General features: G+C 54.8%; 2 protein-coding genes across 2 annotated transcripts; one reads left to right on the top strand and one right to left on the bottom strand.

Moving 5' to 3' along the window:
* Positions 1–500: 500 nt before the first annotated feature.
* PREPL (prolyl endopeptidase like) lies at positions 501–16,989 on the top strand. The gene is made up of 14 exons (XM_032963705.2): positions 501–737; positions 2,722–2,856; positions 3,702–3,765; positions 4,278–4,544; positions 4,917–5,046; positions 5,170–5,389; positions 6,925–7,116; positions 7,667–7,924; positions 8,312–8,493; positions 9,174–9,390; positions 9,597–9,746; positions 11,493–11,628; positions 15,232–15,320; positions 15,818–16,989. Exons 1-14 carry the CDS (start codon positions 621–623, stop codon positions 15,866–15,868), a joined length of 2,208 nt encoding a protein of 735 aa, XP_032819596.2. The 5' UTR covers positions 501–620; the 3' UTR covers positions 15,869–16,989.
* Positions 16,264–23,975, bottom strand: SLC3A2 (solute carrier family 3 member 2). Its single transcript, XM_032963706.2, has 9 exons — positions 23,388–23,975; positions 19,828–20,001; positions 19,131–19,216; positions 18,933–19,007; positions 18,206–18,276; positions 17,546–17,729; positions 17,210–17,341; positions 17,017–17,070; positions 16,264–16,838 (listed from the first exon to the last, which is right to left on the bottom strand). Exons 1-9 carry the CDS (start codon positions 23,824–23,826, stop codon positions 16,494–16,496), a joined length of 1,560 nt encoding a protein of 519 aa, XP_032819597.2. The 5' UTR covers positions 23,827–23,975; the 3' UTR covers positions 16,264–16,493.
* Positions 23,976–25,300: the final 1,325 nt, after the last annotated feature.

Consider the following 25,300-nt stretch of genomic DNA (forward strand, 5'->3'; position numbering starts at 1 on the left):
GCCGGTCAACATGGCGGCGCGCACGCGGCGCTTCCGGCACGTGTTGGTCCAGCGTGGACGGGCTTGAGGCTGGAGGTGCGCGGGCTTGAACGATCCGCAAAGTCCATAACCTCCCACCTTCCCTCGCCCGCACGCCTTCGTTAGCCAGTCTCGCAGGGTGCCTGAAGAAGCGCGTTCAACCTGACAGCAACGATGTCACCGTCGTGATCATAACCATAGGCGTTACCAACTAGTAACCACGAAGTGAATCAAACACCTAAATAATAATAAAAAAACGTTAATTCTACGTCAGTAGTTTGCGCCTTAGTCCCATCGGCTGAATCGTTAAGTCCTACTAGCCCTGCTCGCTGCATCACCAGAACCCTTCCCGTGCCCGCGGCGACCGGCGAGCGCGCTCCCGCCTCGGTTCGCGAACCTCGCGCCTCTCCGCCCGCCTGGCTAAATCGAAGAACGTCGTCGCAAAACACAAAGACACACGCAAAGACACGCGACTCGGTGCAGAAGAGAAAAACACACACACACAAAGACACGCGACTCGGTGCAGAAGAGAAAAACACCCACACACACACGAAGACACGCGACTCGGTGCAGAAGAGACTCGGTGCGGTAGTTGGGGCGACATGGTGCCGCCTCTCCACGTCGCCCGGGCCACGTCCCCAGCACTTCGCCTCCTGCTCGGCGGCGGTGGCGGCGGCTTCCTGGGCCGCGCGCTCTCCGCTGCCGCCGACTCGCCGCCGGTAAACGATCGGACAGAACCAAGAATAATATTAATAGGAAGAGAAACGCTTTGACAATGCGACGGAGTGACGAATGGGGAGGAAGGACTCAAAAAAGGAATTGGTTCTACTCTTTTCAGGAGGTGTTAAGATGTTAAAACACCAAACAGTAAACGTTTTGCAAGGAATCAAGTCTGCATTAACCACACAGTACTTGTGGTGAACATGCAAACATGCTCTGGCAATGTATTCCTTGCAAAATGTTTCTGTTTGGTGTTTAAACATCTTAACCCCTCTTTTTTTCCAGAAAGGGTCAAACCAATTCTTACATTTTGATACTGGCAAGAAATGTCCCATGATATAAACAAATTTAATACAATTTTTACCAGGTAAGGCCCACTGAGCTATTTCAGCTCTTTTTTTTCAGAAGCTACCTGCCAATACAAATGATAGCTCAACTAAGTGGCTTATCACGTGGAAATTTCTAGCAGCCGAATACTCAAAAGTCGTGTTGATTTTAAATGTAGAGCGGAAAACCCGTATGGCCGGGAGAAAAATCCACGCTACCACGGGGGAGAACATGCAAACTCAAAATATACAGCAGCAGGCGTCAGGATCTAACCCACGACCTCCTGTATATTAGGCGAGGCAGTTAACATCTCACCAACGAGCGAACCAGCCACGGAGGAGTGGTGACCATTGGTCGTTGGGCCACTTGTGGTACAAATTTATATTCGTTGTAAATAAAACAAAGTTTGCGACCGCATTTTTAGATGAATGGGTTAATGCTATGTTGGTTATGTTCATCCAATTGTCGTAAAAAGTATGACATTACTGCAGTGACGTGCGGTGAAGTCAAAGCCAGATTCACACACTGAGGGGGGCGTGGCCTCACGGGAAGGGGGCGTGGCCTCACGGGAAGGGGGCGTGGCCTCACTGAGGGGGGCGTGTTAGACACTTCCCCCTCAGTGAGGCAGATGTGATAGCTGCCTCCCCCAGTGCTTTTTCATTGCAGTTTCATGACGAGACCAGCGAGCCTAAATATCTTTATACACATACGTGAAATAAGTTACCTGGAGTATGGAAGGTGAGGACATGAAATGAAGGGGTCTACAAACATTACATTGGTGACATACAGAGATAGTAACAGGCACGCGCTTATTGTCTGCACTCCATCCAGTTACTGAGGGGTTGCACAATCAGAAGGGAGGCTGAGCTCGTCGCTGCCTCACCTCTCGTCTCTTCCTGTATTTGCAGCGGAGCTCAGCAAATTTGGCGATTTTGACTATAAAAATGATTGGAATCTTACAGGAATGACATTTATAACAGATCAGTGGAAAAATCTGCATATTTATTTTATTTGATTATTTTTTTTTCGTAACAGCTATTTTCATTGGAGTATGAGAGGTGAGGCTCTGCCTCCCCTACCTCCCCTTACTGCACGTCCCTGCATTACCGTACACTTTTACTTTATCCGACACGGTCAAAGTATTCTCTCATCCATGAGCCAACAATGTTAGCTTTGTGTATGAAATTACGTGCTTTTGGTGTCACATCACGAGACGGATGTTTTCATTGGGATCTCTCGGAGATGGATGTGACCTTTCGTGTTCTCGGAAGTGGATATTACAGAGCTACCCATGAGATCCTTTCAAATGACACTTTGTTACCACACGATAGAGGGCAGCACTTTCTAATGCGCCCTGCTAGAGATTACTGTTCGTTATATGGCAGCCAAACCGATATTTAATTGTAACATAATTAAACGTAGATTCAACTATTATGTAACGGGTGTTTTGTGCAGTCATTGGTGACCGGACGGAGAGCATCAGCTCTCTGCGCTTGAGAATCTGATTTAACCACAGGCGGCCGAAAGCCGGATTGGAACCGCAGAATCTCAGTGCTCCCGGCTCGGCGTCTTTGACCTCCGAGCCACGCGGCCGCCTCTTTAATGGGTCACGTGAACACGCGGTGCGGGCGAATGTGACTCGCGCACGCGCGTCAGCAGGAGTACGCCGCTCTGCTCGAGAGCGAGGCGAGGAACTGCGAGCGAGCGTTCGACAGGGACCGGAGCCGCAGGATCCGGCAGAAGCTGCAGGACGCCTACGCACGGTTCACTACCGGGCACGACGACGCGACGGTGAGGGTGCCTCGATCGATCGCGACGCAAGTCGGAGCGCGTTGACGCGGCGTCTCAATGCCGCCGCATTCCCGAGGCGCCGCTGATCCCAGATTGCGTTGAGAGCCAGGGAAGGGGTCAGAGCGCTGGGGTCTCGCCGAAGGGTGCGGGTGGGAAGTACGCGGTGTGTGTGGAGGTGAGGGTTGTGGAGAGGTGAGGGGTGTGGGGAGGTGAGGGGTGTGTGGAGGTGAGGGGTGTGGGAAGGTGAGGGGTGTGGGGAGGTGAGGGGTGTGGGGAGGTGAGGGGTGTGGGGAGGTGAGGGGTGTGGGAAGGTGAGGGGTGTGGGGAGGCGAGGGGTGTGTGGAGGTGAGGGGTGTGGGAAGGTGAGGGGTGTGGGGAGGTGAGGGGTGTGGGGAGGTGAGGGATGTGGAGAGGTGAGGGTTGTGGAGAGGTGAGGGATGTGGAGAGGTGAGGGGTGTGGAGAGGTGAGGGGTGTGGTGAGGTGAGGGGTGTGGGGAGGTGAGGGGTGTGGAGAGGCTGTAAAGGAGACAGTTGCAATACGACAAAGGCAACTTGCAATTAGTGAGCGCACTTTATTTTGCACTATATACACAGTGCTGCATGAAGATGTTTGCCAGGTTATGCATTGAGACGTGTGTTGGGAGTTGTGCATTATAAATAAATATGACTGGTGACAATGATGGCGACGATGGCGACGGCGACGATGACGACTACGGTAACGACGATGTTGCCGACGATGGTGACGATGCAAAGCCACGATCGGGCTCCCGTTTTTTTCCCGAAGCCGACGATTCGCGAGCGTCGCTGCTCGCACCTCTGTCCAAGTGAAAGTCTCAACTGTGCAGGTGGTGGGCGACCATGTCTACTACGAGGTGCAGGGCCGCGTCTGCCGACGAGAGCTCCGAGCAGGTGACCGCCACGCAGCCCGCACGGAGTCCACAACGGCAGCGCTGAGTTTAGCGGTGAAACGAATTCGGCCGTCGACTCGGAGGAGTTTTCTTCCGTTTTGTCCGTTCGTAATCGAAAACCTCTCCGTGGCACAGTGGTAACGCTTGCGCCTCACAGCTGGAAATTGCCCTGGGTTTGATCCCCGACGGGGGCGCCTCTCAGTGTGTTGCGTTTGGTATGTTCTCCGCTGTCCTGCGTGGATTTCCTCCCGCTTTCCCCATTTCCTCCCATAACAACAACAAAAAACCCCGGTGCAATGGAATCGGTGTTGGCCAAAACATCCCGCTGCCGAGAAGCAACTGGAAAATACTCAATCGAAATAACGCAGTGGCGACATCGCCGCCCGCCCCCCCGTCCCCCCTGCGAAGGCTTGGCATGACCCTCCTAAGAACGAGAGGCTCGTTAAGCTTTCCTGTATAAAGGCGCAGCAGCAACAGCGGCATCGGTAACGATGGCGCCGTGTCGTGCGGCAGCGTCGCGCGTGGGAGCCGGGCCGGAGGAGCTCCTCGTCGACCTGGACCGCGCCCCGCCAGGCGCGACGTCGCGCGACGCTCGGCTCCGAGGCCTCCGCGTCTCCCCCGGACGCTCGCGCCTCGCCCTCACCGTCTCCCGCGGCGGCAGCGCCGCGCTCGCGTGCCTCGTGCTGGCGCTGCCGGGGCCCGGCCGCGCCGGCCGCCGCCGCCGCCTCCGCTCGCCCGGCGCTCCCCTCCTGTGCTGCCTGCCCAGCCTCACGGCCGTCGGTGCGTCCGGGATTATCGATAGCGCGACGGGGATTCGCGTGGCGGGGTCGAAACGCGGGTGGCCACGTTTGTTGTTTTAAGGTTGCAAAGGGGCGGTGAGTCATCGGCAGAGGAAGAATGTTAGGCCTTGAGCTTGGACACGGGTGCTGACGCTGACGCAGACGCAAAGATAAACATCCCCCCGTGTAGCCTTTCACAGACTGTTGGAGCAAGTGCCGTTGGCGAGCACCTGTGACGGCTGGCACGGCACACGGACGCGCACGCACTTCCACGAACGCGCGCGGACACGCGCCAAGCGCACCGACGTACACGGACAACGCCGGCGGCGCCGCCACCGTGAGCGCTGACGCAGTGCCCCCCTCTGTCCGTCAGAGTGGGCCACCGACTCGGTGCTCTACTACACGGAGGCGGCGGAGCAGCTGATCCCCCGGGCGGTGTGCGCGCTGCAGCTGGGAGACGCCGGCGCCGCGACGCACCGGCTATTCCAAGAGCGCGACGACAGGTGACCCCGCCGCCCACGCCGCCACCCGGCGCCACCCCCGATCTGACCCCGTGACCCCCCACCCCCGCGTCGCTCGCCCCCCCCGGCGCCGCTTGACCCTCGGGGTCCGCCCGTGTCGCGCAGCTGCTTCGTGGGGCTGGCGCGCACGCGCGACGGCCGGTTCGTGACCGTGAACCGCAGCTGGCGAGGCCACGGCTCCGAGGTGCTGCTGCTGGACACGGCGGCACCGCTGCGTCCCCCGCGCGTCGTGCAGGAGCGGGCGCCGGGGCTCACGTACCACGTGGAGCGAGCGGGGGGGCGCCTCCACGTGCTGGCGGCGCTGGCGGAGAGCGACGAGTACCAGGTGGGAGCGGCGGTGGCCGAGCGGTCGGAGAGCCGAGTCGGCACCGCTGAGCCCCGTGGGCTAGAATTCGGGTTTCGTTCGCTGCCTGCGATTTAAAGCAGGTTCTCAAGTGTAGCGGGGTGATGGTCTCAGCCTGGTCGCCTCTGACTTGCGGAGTAACCCATGTCTTCACCCCTGAGACCCATAGACTCACACAAGAGACCTGAGACTCACACAGAGACCTAAGGCTCACGCAGAGACCCATGGACCCACACATAGAGACCCATATACACACAGAGTTATGATGAAACTGAGTTTCCAAGCGTTGTGAGTTCATGCTTTCAGCTCGGTCACCTGTAACTTGCATAGATGCCCATAGACTCACACAGAGACCCATAGACTCGCACAGAGACCCATAGACTCACACAGAGACCCATAGACTCACACAGAACCCCATAGACTCACACAGAGACCCATAGACTCATAAAGAGACCCATAGACTCCCACAGATACCCATAGACACACAGAGAGACCTATAGACTCACACACAGACCCATAGACTCAAAAAGAGACCCATAGACTCCCACAGATACCCATAGACTCACACAGAGACCCATAGACTCATAAAGAGGCCCATAGACTCACACAGAGACCCATAGACTCATAAAGAGACCCATAGACTCCCACAGATACCCATAGACACACAGAGAGACCTATAGACTCACACACAGACCCATAGACTCAAAAAGAGACCCGTAGGCTCACACAGATACCCATAGACTCACACAGAGACCCATAGACTCCAACAGATATCCATAGACTCGCACAGAGACCCATAGACACACAGAGAGACCCATAGACTCACACAGAGACCCATAGCCTCGCACGGATACCCATAGACTCACACAGATACCCATAGACTCACACAGAGACCCATAGCCTCGCACAGATACCCATAGACTCACACAGAGACCCATAGACTCACACAGAGACCCATAGACACACAGAGAGACCCATAGACACACAGAGAGACCCATAGACACACAGAGAGACCCATAGACTCACACAGCGACCCATAGACACACAAAGAGACCTATAAACAAACAGATTGAGTTGTGATTAAACCGGGTTCTCAAGTGATGTGAGTTGATGGCTGCAGAGGAAAAAGATCGGTTTGACTACTGTCACATGACCGAACCTCGCTTTGATGTGCAGAGCGAGTGGGAAAGTGCTGCCCTCTATCGTGTCACTTGAAGAAGGGTCCTCAGAGCCAGCTCTGTGATGTCCACTTCCGCTGGCCATCCTCCCACACAAAAATGAGTCGCGCTGCTCTCAGACATTTCTGAGCGGATTCTGCGCCGATGGCGCGTCCGCGGATAATACGGTGGAGACATTCTATTCAAAAAATCGGAAAAATAAAGCAAAGTTCATTTTACATCGGGTTTAGCACTCCCTTATAGCACGGTTGGCTACGTACGGTGCGAAAGAAGTCCATACATACAAGCACTCGTACGGCACGTGTCGGAGGTCACGCTACGTGGGTTCGCGCGAGCCAGGTTCTGCGGGCGAGCGAGTCGGCCCCGGGCCGGGAGGGTTGGCGGCCGCTGTGGCGCCCCCCGCGTGGCACGCGGCTGCTCGACGTCGACTTCCTCGACTCGTGCCTGGTCGCGTCGCTGACGGCGGAGCGCGGCGCTCTGGCGCTGTCCGTGGTTCCGTACGATCGTCCGGACCGCACCGCCACCGTGCAGGTGAATGCGGCGCTCCTGCACCGATGGATCGCTCGCTCGCTTGCTTCGACGTGGGCGCGACGGACCGGTCTTCCCCACCGCCGCCACCACCGCCGCAGCCACCACCACCGCCACCACCACCGCCACTGCTGCTGATCTCACATCATTGAACAACCGCATGTGCCATCTCGTGACCACAAAATGAAATCGTTAGAGAACCACCAAATACCCTCCCACGCAGATTCACAGCCAGCTGTAGGGGCTTGTAACTGTACTTTGGGTCAAGGCCTAACTCCAAAGTGTGTTATTAATCGACTGAATACCCATCGCAAACCGTAGCCCGAATTCTGGTGCCACTCCCACCCAAGGAATGTGGAGGTGTTCCTGCAATGTAACGGTCGGGGTTAACCTCACCGGCGTTTGTCAATCCACTGCTGGATGAAGTCCTCCCCGCATCGGTTACGGGGTCCTCATTTGACCGTACTCAGCCACGCGGGTCGCTGTAACCCTTCAATGTCGGCGCTCCTTGCCGTGCCCTTGCGATGCCTCCGTGCGTGTGCGCGAGGAGCAGTTGGCCCCGTGGGCCTGCGTCCTGGAGCCGGACGCGAGCCCGGGCCGCGACGCAGAGCGGGGGCCGGAGGAGTTTGGGTTCCGCCTCTCGTCTCCCGTCCTCCCGGGCGAGCGCCGCGTGCTGGACGTGGCGAGCGGGCGAGTCCGGGGGGACGCGGGAGACGGGGACCCCGGGGGGGACGCGACGGCGGAACGGGACGCCGCGCGGAGCGTCGAGCGGGACGGTTACTCCGTCCGCAGGCTCCACGCCGTCAGCCAGGTGCCGCTCGCCAGCCCGTGCCGCTCGGGAGAGAGCCCCGGCCGGCGGGAGGGAGGGTTCAGGGAATTTGAACGAGGGGCATCGCGCGGAAAGCACCCCGCAATTAACGCAGCGTCCTCCCCCACCTCCCAACGCCGGTGAATCGATGATTCCGTCGCGATTCGTTCTGAGAGCCGATTGACATTGGTCCCTTTGCCACGATCTCATTTTCGCTGTTTCACGATTTCTGGGTTGTTCGCGATCGTTCCCAGTCGAGTATATTTCCGCTCGGCATGAATTCTCGTGGGCGATCCGGTTTCCACTTGGAGACGCCAAATTCATCCGACTCGCGCGGCTCACGGAAACGCGCCGTTGCTCAGTGGCGCCGTCGTTCCGCTCGTACCGCAGGACGGGACGGCGGTGCCGCTGACCGTGCTGCACTCGCGCGACCCCCCCGGCGGCGACCTCTCCGGCCGACCGCTCCTGGCGCACGTTTACGGCGCGTACGGCGTGGACGTGGCCATGGGCTTCAGGCCCGAGCTGCGCGTGCTGGCCGACGCCGGCTGGGTGCTCGCGTTCTGCCACGTGCGGTGAGGCCTCCCCCACCACCCCCACCCGACTGACTCTTGCACCGCTCCGGGGTACGTCGGGCTCGCATTTTGTTGTCGAGATTTTTTTTTTAAAAACAACAACGCCGCCGCAATCGTGCGGTGCCAAGTAACGGACCCCCCCCCCCCCCCCCCCGCAATTGGATTCCCGGCCGTGGCGAGCGTCGGTGGCGCGTGAGTCCTGAACCAGCCCGGTGCCGTCAACGGTGGCCGGTGCCGTCAACGGTGGCCGGTGCCGTCGAGAGCAGTGCTTCTCGACCTCCGTCACTCGGCGGCGGCGCTCAGCAATTTGGAGCCGCCTCCGTCTCCGCGGCACCGTTTGCCCAACTGTGCCGTCATGCGCCGACCGAGGGAGTCGAGGGAGGGCCGGGGGCGGCGGCGGCGGCTGCCGTCGTGCCGCGGGTGCGCGACCAATTGAGAGGGGATGGGCGGGAGGTGGGGGGGGGGGTGAGGGGGGTGGAGCGGCCACTGAACGGCGTGGCGAGTTCGTCCGTCCTAGCTTGCGGACAGCGAGGTTCTTATTTTTCCCGAAAATACTGCGGCGCCCTGGTGGCCAAGCACTGGTTTGGAGGATGCTTATAGGATCGGCGCTGAGAGAGGAGAGAGAGAGAGAACGAGAAAGACAGAGAGGGAGTGAGCGGTTTCGACCGTGCGACGCGCAGGGGCGGCGGCGAGCGCGGCCGCTGGTGGCACGCGGCGGGACGCGGGGCGCACAAGCTCGCCGGCCTGCACGACCTGCGCTCGTGCCTGGCGGAGCTCCACGCTCGAGGACTCTCCCGCCCGGGCCTCACCGCCCTCGCCGCCTCCAGCGCCGGCGCCGTGCTGGCCGGCGCCCTGTGCAACGAGTCTCCCGGCTTGGTGCGCGCCGTCGTCCTGCAGGTCGGCACCGCACCGCACCGCAGCGCCGAGCCGCGTTTAATCGCGGGGGGCCCCGTTCGCACTCGCCGTACGGAAATCGACCGAATCCATCTCGGCGCGGAGCCGTGAGCGCTTTCTTCTCGAATGCCCGGTGGGTTTTACTCTGGGTGAAACGACGACCTCGGTAGAACACCGGCTCCCGACGATCTCGCGCGTGCCCTCCGCAGGCTCCCTTCCTGGACGTGCTGGGCACGATGCGCCGCCCAGAGCTGCCCCTCACACCGCAGGAGCGGGGCGAGTGGGGCGACCCGCTGAGCGATGCCGCCGCCCTCCGCCACATCACCAGCTACTGCCCCTACACCAACGTGCGGCCGCAGGTACCCGCGCGGCGGAGAGTGATGGGAGGCCGGCAGCGACAAACGTGAGCCTTGTTCGGATTCGCCAGGCCCGAGACAGGTTATGGCGACAGCACTGGGGAACACGTGACTTTGTTAATAACGGCCTACCACTTGGACAGCACTGGGGAACACGTGACTTTGTTAATAACGGCCTACCACTTGGACAGCACTGGGGAACACGTGACTTTGTTAATAACGGCCTACAACTTGCGGCCTACCACCTGGACAGCACTGGGGAACACGTGACTTTGTTAATAACGGCCTACCACTTGGACAGCACTGGGGAACACGTGACTTTGTTAATAACGGCCTACCACCTGGACAGCACTGGGGAACACGTGACTTTGTTAATAACGGCCTACCACTTGTGGCCTACCACTTGGACAGCACTGGGGAACACGTGACTTTGTTAATAACTGCCTACCACCTGGACAGCACTGGGCAACACGTGACTTTGTTAATAACGGCCTACCACCTGGACAGCACTGGGGAACACGTGACTTTGTTAATAACGGCCTACAACTTGCGGCCTACCACCTGGACAGCACTGGACAACACGTGACTTTGTTAATAACGGCCTACTACATGCGGCCTACCACTTGGACATAACCCGCTAATGACATTCGTCCGTCGCCGTGAGCATCTTAGCTGGTCTTGGCACCTGATGTCATCACGGTGATGTCATCACCGTGATGACATCACCGTGATAACATCACCGTGATGACATCACCATTGATCTATTTAAGACCTAAACCGACCAGCATGGTGAAACAGGAAGGCTTCATAATTCTGGCTAATCGCCTGATGAGGCTGGTTGCAATCACCAGCGAAACGTCACAGTACTTGAATTGTAAATGTTGTGGGTTTAATCTCCAACACACCAGTGTGCTGAAGCAGTAACTAATCTGCACGTCTTGTTTATGTGCAAAACCTTACTAATTGGCTGTTTTGGGTGGTGTTGGTATTATGCTTCTGTCACTGCAAGGGTTTCTAATAATATTAATTCATAGCTGTTGGCCAATCCACGGCTGGTTGAAGGTCTCCCCCACGCCGTGCTGGTCATGGTGGTTCTTGACCAAATTTGACCACGCTGGTCGGTGCGCGTTGGTGCAGGCTGTGGGCGTGACCAAGACTCAAACTCGCGTCGCCGGTACCGTAGCACGGCGTGCCAATCACTGCGCCACCGCTCCCCCCATTTTGTACGCAACGATCATTTTTAAACACTGCTCTGGTGTGGAATGTTGCTATTGAATCACATTTTTTTTTACACGAATCTAAAGAATCCAAGTGAGAGTTGCGCTTTAGCAACACATTACCTGCGACTTAAGTGAGCGTGCAGCAGCTGGGAGCTGCATGTGCGTGCGCGTGGGGACCGGTTGTGTAGCTGTTTGCGCACTGCATTACGAGCCCGGTGACCCGAGTTGATTCCTGCCCATGGCCAAGACCCGTGACGATTATCTGAACCGATACTGTGCCTTAATTGAGTACCTGGTGTAGCGGTGTGCAGTAAATATCTTACCTGGGCAGACAAAGGCGGCCGGGCGTGGTGCTGGCCGCCAAACCCCAACCCCCCCCCCCCTCCCCGTGTGCCGGCGTTCATAGGCGCTCGCTAACACCACTTGCCCGAGCAGCCCTGTTAAAGTCAACACGGGGGGGGGGGGGGGGGGTGGTGGTGGATCTTTGCCTTTGTGTGCGCCATGCCCTGCCTGTGTGTGCCCCATGCAGGCGTACCCGGCCATGTACATCAGCTGCTCGCTTGGGGACCGCTTGGTGCCGGCGGCCGGGGTGCTGCGTTACGTCTCGCGCCTGCGCCAGGCGATGGCGGAGTACCGTGCGTCGCGGCCGTCCCTCGCCGGCGCCGGTGAGGTTTGGCGGAAACGCGACGGGGGGGGGGGGGAGGGGGGGCCCCTCGGGAACCACGGCGCGCGGCGCACCGCCAACTGAGAATCGACCCAAAGAACCGGCCAGAAAAAAATATCTGAACTTTTTCCTTAAAAATTCCTGAATGTTTTCAATCTGAAACCCCAAACTGTACCTATCCATCCACGCTCCACACGCCCCCTTACCTGTCCACCAGGTGGCGCGTGGCTGATTACCCAGAGGGCTTCAAGGCCTACTCGTGGACTCTTAGTAAATTATTCGAGTTAAGTAGATGTCTGGGAATGCTGATTATTGTGGCATGTTTGCCTTCTGCTTTACGTGATGGGTTCGTCTTTAGCTCTTTTTGTATTCCAAGTAAAGTATGTGCTGTTTAACACGTAGGCTTTCACGACCAATATCATCCATAATAGGTTTTTTTGGTTAGATCGCGTAAATATAAATGTGTCGTTTAACCCGCCACAACCCTACACAGCCAATTCGTAAGGTTTGCCACGTAAGCAGAACATGCCAATTCGTTACTAGTACAGCACACCGGTGTGTTGGAGAGCAAATCCACAATATTGTAATGTTTTTTGTGGATTATTAAAGAACGTGCTATTTAATTATTTTCTGAAAGCAAAATAGCTTTTAACCCTTTCCCCGTCCTGAGACGTCTGCAAGTTGCAAGTGGCTCAGCGTTAATTTTATTTATAAAGGTGTACTAGCGCCGCTGTTTTTAAAAACATTTGTACTCACCGCAGAGAACCGTAGCGACACAACCGCACCCTACGATAGCTGGCGCCAAACTGTGCCACATGTCATCCCGCGTGAACCTCTTACTTCCGATGCCGTCCAAAATCGATTCCGTTCCGTCGACGTGAACGTACGTCACCAGAACGGGAAAGATTTGTAACAAATTAATGTTTCGACACCATGGGTGGAGGAGCCTGGTCCCCCCCCCCCACCTTATGCGTGGCTTGTTGGTGTTGGCAGGGTGAGCGACGGTGTCCCGTGTCTTGCCATGGCCATTGCGACTGGAGTCGCTGTGTTAAAACGGAGAGCCGGAAGGCCCCACTCGCTGCAGAATAACGGCTGCCCGAGGTTCAACGTGCATTGGCGTGGGCCATGGAATCACGCTTGGGTTTGGTTTCCCCTTATTGAAACTCCAGTGCGTTACTCCGGAGGTCCCGAGTAGTTTTTACGAAGATTCAACACGTCTCTCGACAATGCCGTGCGGCTTCAAAAGGAAATTGATAACCAGGCGACGTTTCTGGCAACGGCCCTTCGTTACAGCGCAGAGAGGCGCCAAGAGAGATAGAATTTATCATCAGAGATAGTGGATAATGGTCGGAGACTGCACTTTACACCATGGGGCATGAAGTTTAACCACGTATTATCGATCAGAATTTTCTTTTGCTGCACGTGCATCCGATCGTGTGTTGCGAGGGCCGAGTAGGAGTTCCGATTGGGTTCGTGGAGCGTATAAAAGTACAGGTGAAAGAGACAATCTGAGAAACAATGCGAATGAAATGGATGCAGATAGAGTGGATAATCCCCTTGTTATCGCCGCGGATTGTGATCATTTGTGGGATTTCTGTTGGGGGCAAGGCCGGAGACTTGAGCAGTAGACTGAAAAATGCCTCGCTCCACGCTGCATTCCACTGTAACCCTTAAGCTATGCCTCGAGTCTCCTGGCTGGCTGCTGGCTGGGCTGCTGTCAACCCCAACAATAGCTCTGTTGTTGTTAGTGGCTGCTGCAGCGCCAGTGGTCACCTAAACTAGCTCGGTGAGTGGCCACACGGGATTTTCCGTGCAACAGAATGAAGATGGAGGCGAGCTGAAATTGCGGAAGTCCGGAAACCGTTGAGGAGTAATAATAGTGACACTGAAGAGGTGGGACTAACAAATACCGAAGACTGACCACGATTCATTTAATATTGCTCATACTTTTCAATGCGTGCTCCTTCCAATGTCATTATTTCACCGGAATATTCTTTCAATTCTATAGAATATAGCAAGAAAAAAAAACCTCAATACATATCACCTCGCGATTTCATTTTCTTATCGAAATGTACATATGGTGCCTTTCCCAAAGCACTGTACAAAAGTTTATAAAATCGAACATGAAGATGAGTGTGTTGTAGATGATGAATGGGGTTATTAAAAGTGGTGGTTTATCTTCTTGGTTATTTCGATAAAGTCACGTAGAAGGGAAATAATAAAAATAAAACAAAATAAAATAAAATTCTCACGACGTTTCGGCCACAACACAAGCAGCCGTCCTCAGGTGAAGAAACGGAGCTGTCGGAAAGACAGCGCTCCAATGAACACTGCTAAGCTTGGCAGCGTCTTTTAAGCTGGGTGGGAGGAGCAGAGCGCCTTGACAAAGTTTACATATCAACAGAAGAATTTAGCATTGAAGTAGCTGTGTTAATGTGAGATTAGCAGGATGTTAAAGTCAGAAATTAGCATGTAACTGGGAGATTAGCATGTTAATGTGAGGAATTAGCATGTATTATTTTATTATTTCCCTTCTACGTGACTTCACCGAAAGAACCAAGAAGATGAATCCCTGCAGTCGCGAAATCTTTAAATCGAAAGTGGTGGTGTAGTTTTAGTCAGGCGGGGTTGGTGTAAGCCCGGTCCGTAGCTAGGTCGCTCAGCGAACAGGGGAGGACGGTGAAAGGAGCCGTCTCTCATTTTCCTTCCACAGAGCGACGGCTTCTTTGCTCGGCCTGTTCTCTATTTAAAATAGAAATCCTTGTTCGTGTCCATCAGGACGCTGAACGATCCACTGGAGGGAGCTTTTATTCAAATAGGTGGTCTCGCTTTTGACTTAATAGGTAACTTTTTTTTCCATCCACTTAATCAGTAGCCTACTTTAAAGGTCAGTCAGAATGTGGGTGATCAGGCGTTTGCAGGGCGCCCTCTCAACTCGAGGAGTCACTCTGCTGGGCGGGTTGGGGGGGGGAGTGTTCCACAGCTCTTGGAGGTTTTGAAGTATGCCGCCCGATGATTGCTGCGTAGAATCACAATTGAAGTAACTTGCGGCTCATTTTTCAACTTTGGCCCGTGACGCCTGTGCACGATGGCCTACTCTTGCGAATGAAGTCACGGGATCGCAAACGTGCACCGGGAAACACTTGCGTTATTTTTACAGTTACAGTTTTACGGTTGGTACAGTATTAACCAGGGCGGCTGCTGGATTCAAACCGCGAGCCTCTTGCCCGAGCGGCGAACGCCGGGGTCACCGTCAAGTTCTGGCCACGTGTCGTTTGGCACGGGTGGTGTCCATCGCTTTGCTCCAGGGGAGCGGCAGGTTGTGCACGGTGGCGAGATGTTAACTACCTCGCCTGGTATGCAGGAGGTTAGTGGGTTCAATCCCGACGCCCGTATATTTGGAGTTTGCACGTTCTTGCCGTGGCCGTGTGGATTTTTCTCCGGGCCCTTAGGTTTTTCCCTCCATTTCGAAACGCGCGTTTCGAGTATTTGGCTGCTGCTAGCCAGATCACTTCTGAAAAAGAGTCTTACACCTGGTAAAATAAAACATGGTTTATGGTTTTAGTTGTAACGACTCCGTAAACGGGGATTTGCGACTCCACAGAGGCCGCCACCGAGCCGCCGCTGGTGGTCAGCGTGCACGAGGGAGGGAGCCACTGTGGCCCAGGCGACCTGGACGGCCACGTTCGCGAGGTGAGAACGCGTTTTCTCAAGCGACGTCGATACGCGCGACCCTGCACCGTCAAAACGGTTATTTTAAGCGGCGTTAACAGCGCATTTTCACGGATCGACGCTCGACCGGTTAACCTATGGCCACACACGATCCAGTGCGGTGTTTGTGCATGGGTGCAAATGTTGATGGTGGTTCACACATCTGACCACCTCGCACGCAGGCATGCAGTATTGACGTCGCGTACGATGGCACATCCCTAAAGCGCAGTGAGGCGTCGTCACACACCGAAAGCAGTTTGCGCTTTAGTTTCGTCCATTAACCTGTTTTTGCAGTGAGACTGCACGATTTCTACAGATGGTCACACACACGCACTTCGTTTTTTTTACTCATCTGCTTACGGTTCAGTCCCTGGCGAGTCAAATGTGCGGCGCCTTAGTCATTAGCTTGGCCTTTAAAAAAAAAACTGATTCAGCCAAAATGAACAATGTTCCTGTCTTTACCACCGTCTTCGTTGCAGGTTGCCCAACAGTACACCTTCCTGTGGCAGGCCCTTGGACTCCCCGACTGATTAACCAGCTCTCGCCTTGATAGCAGAAACGTAAAACACGCACAGCCGACGCGTGGTGGAACAAGGTACAGGTTACGCAAGCGAGTACTCCCACCATGCCTGCGCGGCACTGCCAACATCGCAGAAACAATGCCAATTTATGTGGAGATACAAGTATTACCACTGCATAGGTTTTCACCGATGTACTGCTGTATGTTGAATTTCTTTCGCACAGTACATATCCAACCGTGCTAATCGGAGGTGCACTTTTGTTCCGCACAATGTCCGAGGTTTAAAATCTCGTGCTGGGAGCTTCTTGAAGTAACCGAATTTAATTTCACCCAACTACAGACTGAAAACATTGGGGCGGTAACGCACGGCTACTCCATTAAACACTGACAAAATGAGGACCGTGGTTAGGCTTTGTAACATTTATTTTCTCAAGCAATCGAGGTTCAAGCAAAATGGTAAAATCTTGTCGCAATGGAATACAGCGAGATCCAAACTGGACTGCTAACAAACACAACAAGAAATGTATTTGTTCCCATACCAGTGCAACTACACCACCACCACCTTTCATTCGCCTGCCAAGTGGCTCCGCTAACTGGGGGCGAGAGCCCCCTTCACACCGTGGCCATGCTCGACTTTAGGCCACGTAGTTGTACTTGAGCACCAGTGCCTCCATTGGCTCCAGCTGTAGCTTGGAGAGGTCCACGTCGCCCAAACGGTGGAGCGTCGAGCTGCCCACCACGCTGGCCGTCGCCGGGAGCTTGTGCTCCTTCACCAGGTCCAGCGTTTGCTGCGTGGACCCGAGGTTGAAGAGGATAATGAGGCGAGGACTCTGGTCCCACACCAGTTGGAACGCGAACACGCCGCCCTCGATCAATGTAAAATTGAAGTCGCCAAACTTGGCCGCCGACTCGGACCACTTGAGCTTTGCGAGATTGCGGTAGAGAAGCAACGTCGAGTTGTGCTTGTGAGTCTCCTGGCTCTGCACGCACACGAATTCGGTGAGGGGTGAAAAGGGGAGGTGGTGACAAGATGGGACATGGTCATGTATTAAAGAACCATACAGACCCTGTATCATATTATAGAGAACCCAATATTGTTTGTTTTTTGTAATAAATTTAAACTCGGTGTTGTTTGCGTGCGTTTCGTGCCGTCCATACCTTCACGTTGACGATTCCACTGGAGTCGTTCCACGGCATTGGGATTTCCGCACCCTGATAAGATCGGACCATACAACTACAATTACTGCGACGCTCGCGAAATACTCGGGGTGAAAGTACAACCACAAGCAGTGAAAGCACAGGTGCGGCCGCAGCAATTTAGCCCGTGTGGTGGGAGCAACGGGGGACCTACCTCGAAGTCTCTCAAGCCGATCTCGTCGCCGTAGTAGATGAACGGCGTGCCCGGTAGGGTAAGCAGCAGGACACCGAGGGCCCGGTTCAATCCCGGATTCTTGGTGGCCAAGTAGCCGTTGCGACCTCCAATCTGCAAAATGTACGGACACCCCATCAATGTAATCCTCTCCCCAACCCCTCCCTGCTGCGTAACAATCGCAGCTTCAACTGTAATGCAACTCAAGCGCGTCGAGAGATGTCAATCTGATTGTGCACTTTAGATTCGTACAATTCGCACGGTGCGGTGTGCGCAACGCACAAATGCCAGCGGCACTGCAGCCACGGCGGTACTGACCGCCAATCCAATGGACTTGTTGGCTGCCTTCATGATGAGGGACTTGACCAGATTGTGGACATCTGTTTCCGTGGAGTTGGCAGACAACTTGCGTAGGTCATAGACAACGGGCAGGTCAGCATTTCCGTTCTCCACCAGATACTCCGCCAGATCCGAATCCTGCCGAGCGTCGGCGATGAGCACCCTGCACAGCCACACACGCACGTCCTTCAGAGTCACTCTGGCAGCTACTGCTATTTTTACGTTAGCGACAAGCGAATAATGAAGCTACACCAAGCGGTGTTGATTTAGTCAACGTTTTTCAGACTGGTCAAGGACAAACGGTGGAGCCTTGGTCCGCAGATTCAATGCAGTCATTTAAATAAATGCCGAATAACCAATGGTAAATTAACGAAATCCCTCACAGACTTAAGACTTTGACAAACATTCCACAGCTTGTCCCTCCCCACGTGCTTTTATTTTAACTTTAGTTTTCTTTTTTTATCTACGTGACTTCCCCGAAGGAACCAAGATTATGTCCTCTACGAGTCTAATACTAAACAAATTCTGACCAAATTGAACACCGGCGTCACCAATCAAAGCACACCGGCTTAGAAGGGTCACAACGCATCAAATGCACGACCGAGCGGCGACGGCGCCTTTGCTGTTGTGCTCACTCACCGACGCTCCTTGTCCTCGGTGCTGTAGGTGGACGTCACGTTGTGCCACTCCTCAAAGAGATCGTTGACCTCCTGCAAAGAAAATGACCCCAGGTAAATTGGTAACAGGTGCATCGCGCAGTGGGTGACGGGGCTGCCAGGGGAGATTAGAACTACAGGAAAAGCTCCGTTAACTGGTACTTGACTATGCAGAATGCACTGTTAACCGGCATCTGTCGAATGGAAATACAAATCTTCACGCATCTAGAAAAAATATCCGATAGCCATCCAGCTTCTTGGCGCGTGCTACGAAAGTTTCAGAATGCTGCCGATGGCGTCGCCCGTGGTAGTCTCAATTGTAAACGTCCGCCATTGTGATCGCATTGTGCTGTATCATAACTTTGTATACGGCACTCTAAAGTGCCCCACTAGAATAAACTTAGAGGGCTCGACACAACAGACTGGCGAGTACCTCTGTAAAGAGATTAAATTATTGAGTATAGCAACGTTAAAATGGAAGCTTTGTGTCTTTCTTGAAAAGTTATGAAATTTGGTGAGCCGTAAGTATAACTCGGATAATCGGCATCTTTGATGAACTGGCACCCTTCATTCCCCATGGATGTTGGACAACAGCTTTTCCTGAACTCCGTCTCCTCGGCGATGCGAAAATAAACGCTGAACTTTTCACGAATACACGAACGTTTACTAAAATACCGCATCTCGCCAAGGGTAGGAGACCAAGGAATTACCTCCTTTTCACCCAGGCCCTCCACACCGATGCGGAATCCCGCGATGCCTTGCTCCATCCAGAACTTCAAGGCTTTCTGTGAAATCGACAAACGGGCACAGTCATGAGGCAACCGCACCGTTGGGGCAAGTGCACCATGCAACAACCGCACCAATACGCGATGCCAGGGCCACGGTCGACCACCCTGAGCCTGCCTCACCTTCATCTCTTCGCGCATCTTCGTGGTGCCACTCGTGCCGTTGCTGAACCACTTGGCAGGGAACATGTCGAGTATGATCTTGATGTCTAGACGATCAGACGGAAACCACAACGGTCAGCCCACGCCCCTGTGTCTGGAACGTGGGGCTGATGGAACTTGCGTACAGTGTCCCCTCATTAGTCACGAACTTGCCATCCGCGGTTTTGACTATCCGCTAATCGCGTCTGGAACTCTGCACGACTGCCTCGAGAGGGACTGAGAGAAAGACGGTGATGAGACTAAGTGATGACAGAGAAAGTGACGAATAGTGATGAGATGTATAGTGATGAGAGAGAGAGAGTGATGAGGCAAAGATGATAGAACTTCTTGAAGCTTTAGAAGCATCTGCAGACGCTGTTTGTACGATATTAGTAGGCCAATATCCGCAGAATGTGCTATTGACGAGCATCTCCGGAACGTATATCCATCGCGATTAACGAGGTAATGGCTGTAGTTGCGAGCGCTGGGCGGACTTAATTGGGAATCCAATGTAACGACACCGCCCTCTACCGGGAGACCAATGCCCAATTTCACCTGTTCGCTCTGCCTCACAGGGACAGCTGCTAGTGTGTGTGGTAGGTCGTGGTCGTCACCCGCCATAGCGCGTTTCTGAGATGTACCGCTGTGAGCGAGGTGCAGTATAAATACGAGAACCCACCTTTCCTCCGAGCCTCCGTCATCAGCTTCTGGAGTTCGTCCAGCCGGCCGTAGCGAACGTCCACGTTTGTGAAGTTCACCTCCTGGCGGGTCGTGGCTGCGTCCTCTGGAATCAGCTGCATCACCATCGCCCTCACGTTGAGCTGCTTGAGGTAATCCAGCCGGCTCTGCACGCCTGGTAACCGGCAAGGACGGGTCAACACGAGGGGCTCACGAGCCCCCCCCGTTATCCTCACGAGGGGCTCGTGAGGCTAACGGGAGAATCGGGGGGGGCGGTTACCCGTCAACGCTTCGTGGCGCTATTAGAGGTGGATAAACTTTAACTCTCATCTGTTATGTACACGTACGGCCCCTTGCGTTAATCCACTGCTGGATGAGGGGCCTCCCCACGCCGTGTGGGTCATGTGGCTTGTTTGAACTTACTTCACCATGCTCGTCACCGCAGTTTGATGAAGGCGGGGGGGGGGGGTGTTGGAGCTAAGGCAATGGCTTTTTTCTAGATTTAAAGCTTTCGTGACTGCAAGGATTCACTCTTTGGTTCTATTCGGTAAAGTCACGTAAAATTTTTATTTTTTTTATTTTTTAAACATTATTTTATTTTTATTTATTTTATGTTGTTTTTTTTACGTGACTTTACCGAATAGAACCAAAGAGCAATTGATTTTATTGCAGTGTGTTCAAATATCAAGCACCAAGTCCCAATACTTTTTTTCCTGGAGGGTTTTTGTTTGTCCCAACAATGATGACTTTTGTGCGAGTTTAGCTATGGGAGGAAACCCACGTAAATCATGGGGGTGGGAAGCAAACTCGCATTGGCAGGATTAACAGTTACTTATTGCCACGAGGATCACTGCTTTCCACTGTGCTATGGTCCAATAACCCCCCATGAAGGTGACTTGGCAAAAAGGGGGCACACACACACGTTTCCAACGCGTTGTCTTGAATATTAATAGTGTAGTTGTACACAGCCACCCTGCATGCATTCAGAGCCGACACGCTGCAGTATACACATTATTACATTTTGTGACTATTCACTTTATCCAAGCCTCGTTTCCACTATTTAAAAAGCGTTGCCAAAGAAAAGTGATGAACATAGAGACGCCGTTGGAACAATAATTCAAGCAATGGGACAAACCAGTCAACCCCTTATCAGTGCCTAGCTTATTATTACAGACACATTCTAGACCTTATTGGTCACCCCCGTGCCCCTTACAGATCTCAACGTTCATCCTACAAAGTCCCATCACAAGGGAGAAACAAACAAATAGACAATTTAAAAATAACTAATTTTGCCCGTATTTAAACGGCTGTACGCCGTATGGATCCGAAAACGCAATTTCCCTGTAACGAATAAGGGATAAATCGTATGGGGTTTGACAACTATGCAAAGAGGGGGTTAGATAGAATTGAAAATCGCACAGATTAAATGATTAAACATTCCGTATTCTTGGTTCTTTCGGTAAAGTCACGTTGAACACAAACAGTCGAAACGTGAAAATTTTATTGTTTTATATATATTTTTATTATTTCAGTGTTTCCCTTCTACGTGACTTTACCGAAAGAACCCAAGAATATGAATCACTGCAGTCACGAAAGCTTTAAATAAAAATTTAAATATGCCGTGTTAGCAATGCGGCGTTTGCGGCGTCAGCCACGCTGCGCCACGTCCATGCATGACGCAACCTCAAACTCAAATTTCACTTCTCACCACACGCCTCACCACACAGCCTCACCACTTCACCACCTCACCACACAGCCTCACCACTTCACCACAAAGCCTCACCACACAGCCTCACCACTTTACCACACAGCCTCACCACTTCACCACACCACCACACCGCCTCACCATCCCCCTCACCACACGCCTCACCACAGCCACGCCGGCTCCTCACCAAACCATATCCCCCTCCTCCTCCTCGTCGTTAACGACCACACCTCGTCAGTGTCCACCAACCACACAGCCTCACCACGCCGCCTCACCACAGCCTCACCACACCGCCTCACCACAGCCTCACCACCATATCTCCTCGTGTGTGCCCGAGTGACCTCGCCATCACAGAACGAATCTCGACGACGTCGTCGTCGCCTCTCTCCTTGGGTCTCACTGCCCCGCGAATAATAAAATAATTATTTATAGACGCGCCATGCGGTGGGAATCTTCTCGCCTTCCACTCGCGCCATTATTCACAGCCTCCATCTCCTCCTCTACCTCCTCCATCTCCCTTATACCTCCTCCATCTACCCTCTACCTCCTCCTCCATCTCCTCCCTCCCTCCCACCGCCTCCCTCCATTTCACATTTCGCGATGTCGCACCTCGCTCAACGTCCACTTGTCGCGCAGAGGAGCCATCTCAAGAGTGCGCGCTAATTAAATCCGTAATTAAATTCCTAACACATCGTTCGGGATGGCCGGGCTGGGCCGGGGGGCATGGAGAGAGAGAGGAGGAGGAGAGAGAGAGGAGGAGGAGAGGAGAGAGGGAGGAGGAAGGAGAGGGAGAAGGAGGAGGAAGGAGAGGAGAGGGAGGAAGGAGAGGAGAGGGAGGAAGGAGAGAGAGGAGGAGGAGAGAGAGGAGGAGAGAGAGGAGGAAGGAGAGAGAGGAGAGGGATGAGGAGGAAGGAGAGGAAGGAGAGAGGAGAAGGAAGGAGGAGAGAGAGGAGAGGAAGGAGAGAGAGGAGAGGGAGGAGAAGGGAGGAGAGGAAGGAGAGAGAGGAGGAGGAAGGCGACCCTTCACCATCTTGGGCGGCGTAAAAGTCGAGGGGGAAAAGTGATCAGCACGGCGCTGGGGCAGCCCTCCTCTTGTTACACAACGGGGGCTGCGTCGTTCACGATGGTTCATTACGACAATTTACATTGTTGTCTAGACGACGACGAACAGGGCAATGTGACAATGTTGAAGGGGGACACGTTGGAAGGCCACGAGGAGGGGGTGCTGGGTTACGAATGAATGAATGATGCAATCAATGAAGGTGCTTGCGATGCCGAAACCGGGTTTCTCAGCGTGACAATGACGGCGGCGGCGACAGCCAACCACGGTGGTGATGGTGGTGGTGTCGACGAGGATGATGGTGGTGATGTCGACGAGGATGATGGTGGTGGTGGTGATGTCGGTCGCGACCATTGGGGTGTTGGCGCTCGACTAACAACACGAAGCCGGCGGACAAAATGCCGGGGCGACGCACTCGCTCGGTCACTCACCCCGTACACCAGGGGCCACACTCACCACTCACCACACACTCACCACACACTCACCACACACTCACCCCGTACACCAGGGGCCACACTCACCACTTACTCACCACACACTCACCCCGTACACCAGGGGCCACACTCACCACACACTCACCACTCACTCACACCTCTCACCACACACTCACCCCGTACACCAGGGGCCACACTCACCACACACTCACCACTCACTCACCACTCACTCACCACTCACTCACCACTCACCACACACCCCGTACACCAGGGGCCACACTCACCACTCACTCACCACACTCACCACACACTCACCACACACTCACTCACCCACTCACTCACCCACACGCTCGCTCACTCACCCCGCACGTCCCCTTTGCCGGCCCCGTTATTGTCGGCGAACGCCGCCGTGGAGACGTCGTAGACGGCCGTCAGCCGCCACCACTCGCGCGGCGGCTCGGCCTTGCACCGCGGAGCCTGCACGATGATGGCGACGGCGCCGGCGAGCATGGCGAGCCAGCCCAGCCAGAAGAGCACGAGCAGGGCGAGGCGGGTGCGGATCCAGAAGGGCTGCGTCGAGATTTTGAGAAGCTCCTCTTTGGTGAGGCCCGTGAAGCGAGCCGCGGGCGAGGCGCCGCCGTCGTCGTCGAGTTTGGCCGCCGCTCCGTTCGCGTCGACCGGCGTGTTCATGAGCACTTTCTCAGCTTCGCCATCATCCTCCTCCTCCTCCTGCTGCTGCTGCTCCTCCTCTCGCAGCTCCACGTCCTTCATGTCGATCGACGTGACGTCTCGGTCGGCCATCTCCGGAGAATGCGCAAGAGGCGATTGATGGAAGCTGCGGAAGGAGTGTGGAGTTGGTAGTGGTGGTGGTGTCTAGGGCTGGAGTGTGGTGGTTCTGGTGGGTGGAGTGGTGGTGGCGACGCTTCTCGCGGCCTATGCGGCAGTTTGAGGAAGCTCCTCCCTGTGAATGTGACTCTTATAGACCACCACCACCAGCCACATCCCACTACTACCACCACCACCAACCACATCCCACTACTACCACCACCAACAACCAATCGGGTGAGTTGCAGGAAATGGGCACGAGGGGGATCTCGACCAATCGGGGTCGGCGCTGACCTCGTGGGTGCTGCTGCTGCTGTTGCTGAGCCGGCGATTTGTGTTGTGGGTTTACTCGCTCACTCACTCGTGTGCAGACCGGGCCAATCAGTAAAGGTGGTTGTGATGCCCCCCCCCCCCACTCCACAACCCCCCCCCACTCCAAACCCCCCCCTCCACACCCCCCCCACTCCACACCCCCCCCACTCCACAACCCCCCCCCACTCCATAACCCCCCCACTCCACAACCCCCCCCAACCCCCCCCCCACTCCGCAACCCCCCTCCACTCCACAACCCCCCCACTCCACAACCCCCCCCCCCACTCCACAACCCCCCCACTCCACAACCCCCCCGCTCCACAACCCCCCCCCCCACTCCACAACCCCCCCACTCCACAACCCCACTCCACAACCCCCCACGCCGCATAAAACGTCGGATACAGACAGCTGGTGAGGGCGGGGGGGCTCTCGTTCGTGTCCATTCCCCTCTTGGCATTGTGCCACTAAGAAGGGCCATTGTCCGAAACGTCGCCTGCTTATATATGTCAGGCCAGTGTTACACACGGATGTTGTTGCGTTGTGCAACGTGTGGCCAACACCACGCCCGGCCGCCTTCGTCTCCCCAGTGCTGATGTTTGCCCATCGCACCAAGCACTCATTTCAGGCTGAATCGACCTAGGTGAGGTCCAGGACCAATTTATGTATTCCCCACTGATGCTGGCTGTGAGCGAAGTGCACTAACCACTACACTACCGCTCCCCCGACATACACACACGTACAGTACAACCCCTTACACAGGTGAACTTAAACAATTATGATGCTGCTGCGTTGGCAGTGGTGCCACAGATAAAAAAAGTGGTGATACAAACAAAACACTGGCCTTAAGAATAAATTATATCGGTGGAGCCAGTGGTGAAAATTCCACGTTACTATGATGGGGGGTAAGTCTATCCAAAGGACAACCACTGTTCAATTCCCCACAAAGGTCGTACACATTTTATCAACCCCGCGTCTAAGTCAGACCCCCCCCCCCCCAACTAGGATTTTAACTCACAACCTTTTGGTTGCCAGCCAATTACTCAGCCTAGCGCTGAGCCACACGGGCGGCCTGGGTAGTTGCCCTTTTTCACTGCCCCTGCAAATATACATTGCAGGGTATTTAGATGTCCTCTTAGGC

The sequence above is a fragment of the Petromyzon marinus genome, chromosome 31 (assembly GCF_048934315.1).
Source record: "Petromyzon marinus isolate PM22_M1 ecotype Great Lakes invasive population chromosome 31, UKy_Petmar_22M1.pri1.0, whole genome shotgun sequence".
Taxonomy (NCBI): domain Eukaryota; kingdom Metazoa; phylum Chordata; class Hyperoartia; order Petromyzontiformes; family Petromyzontidae; genus Petromyzon; species Petromyzon marinus.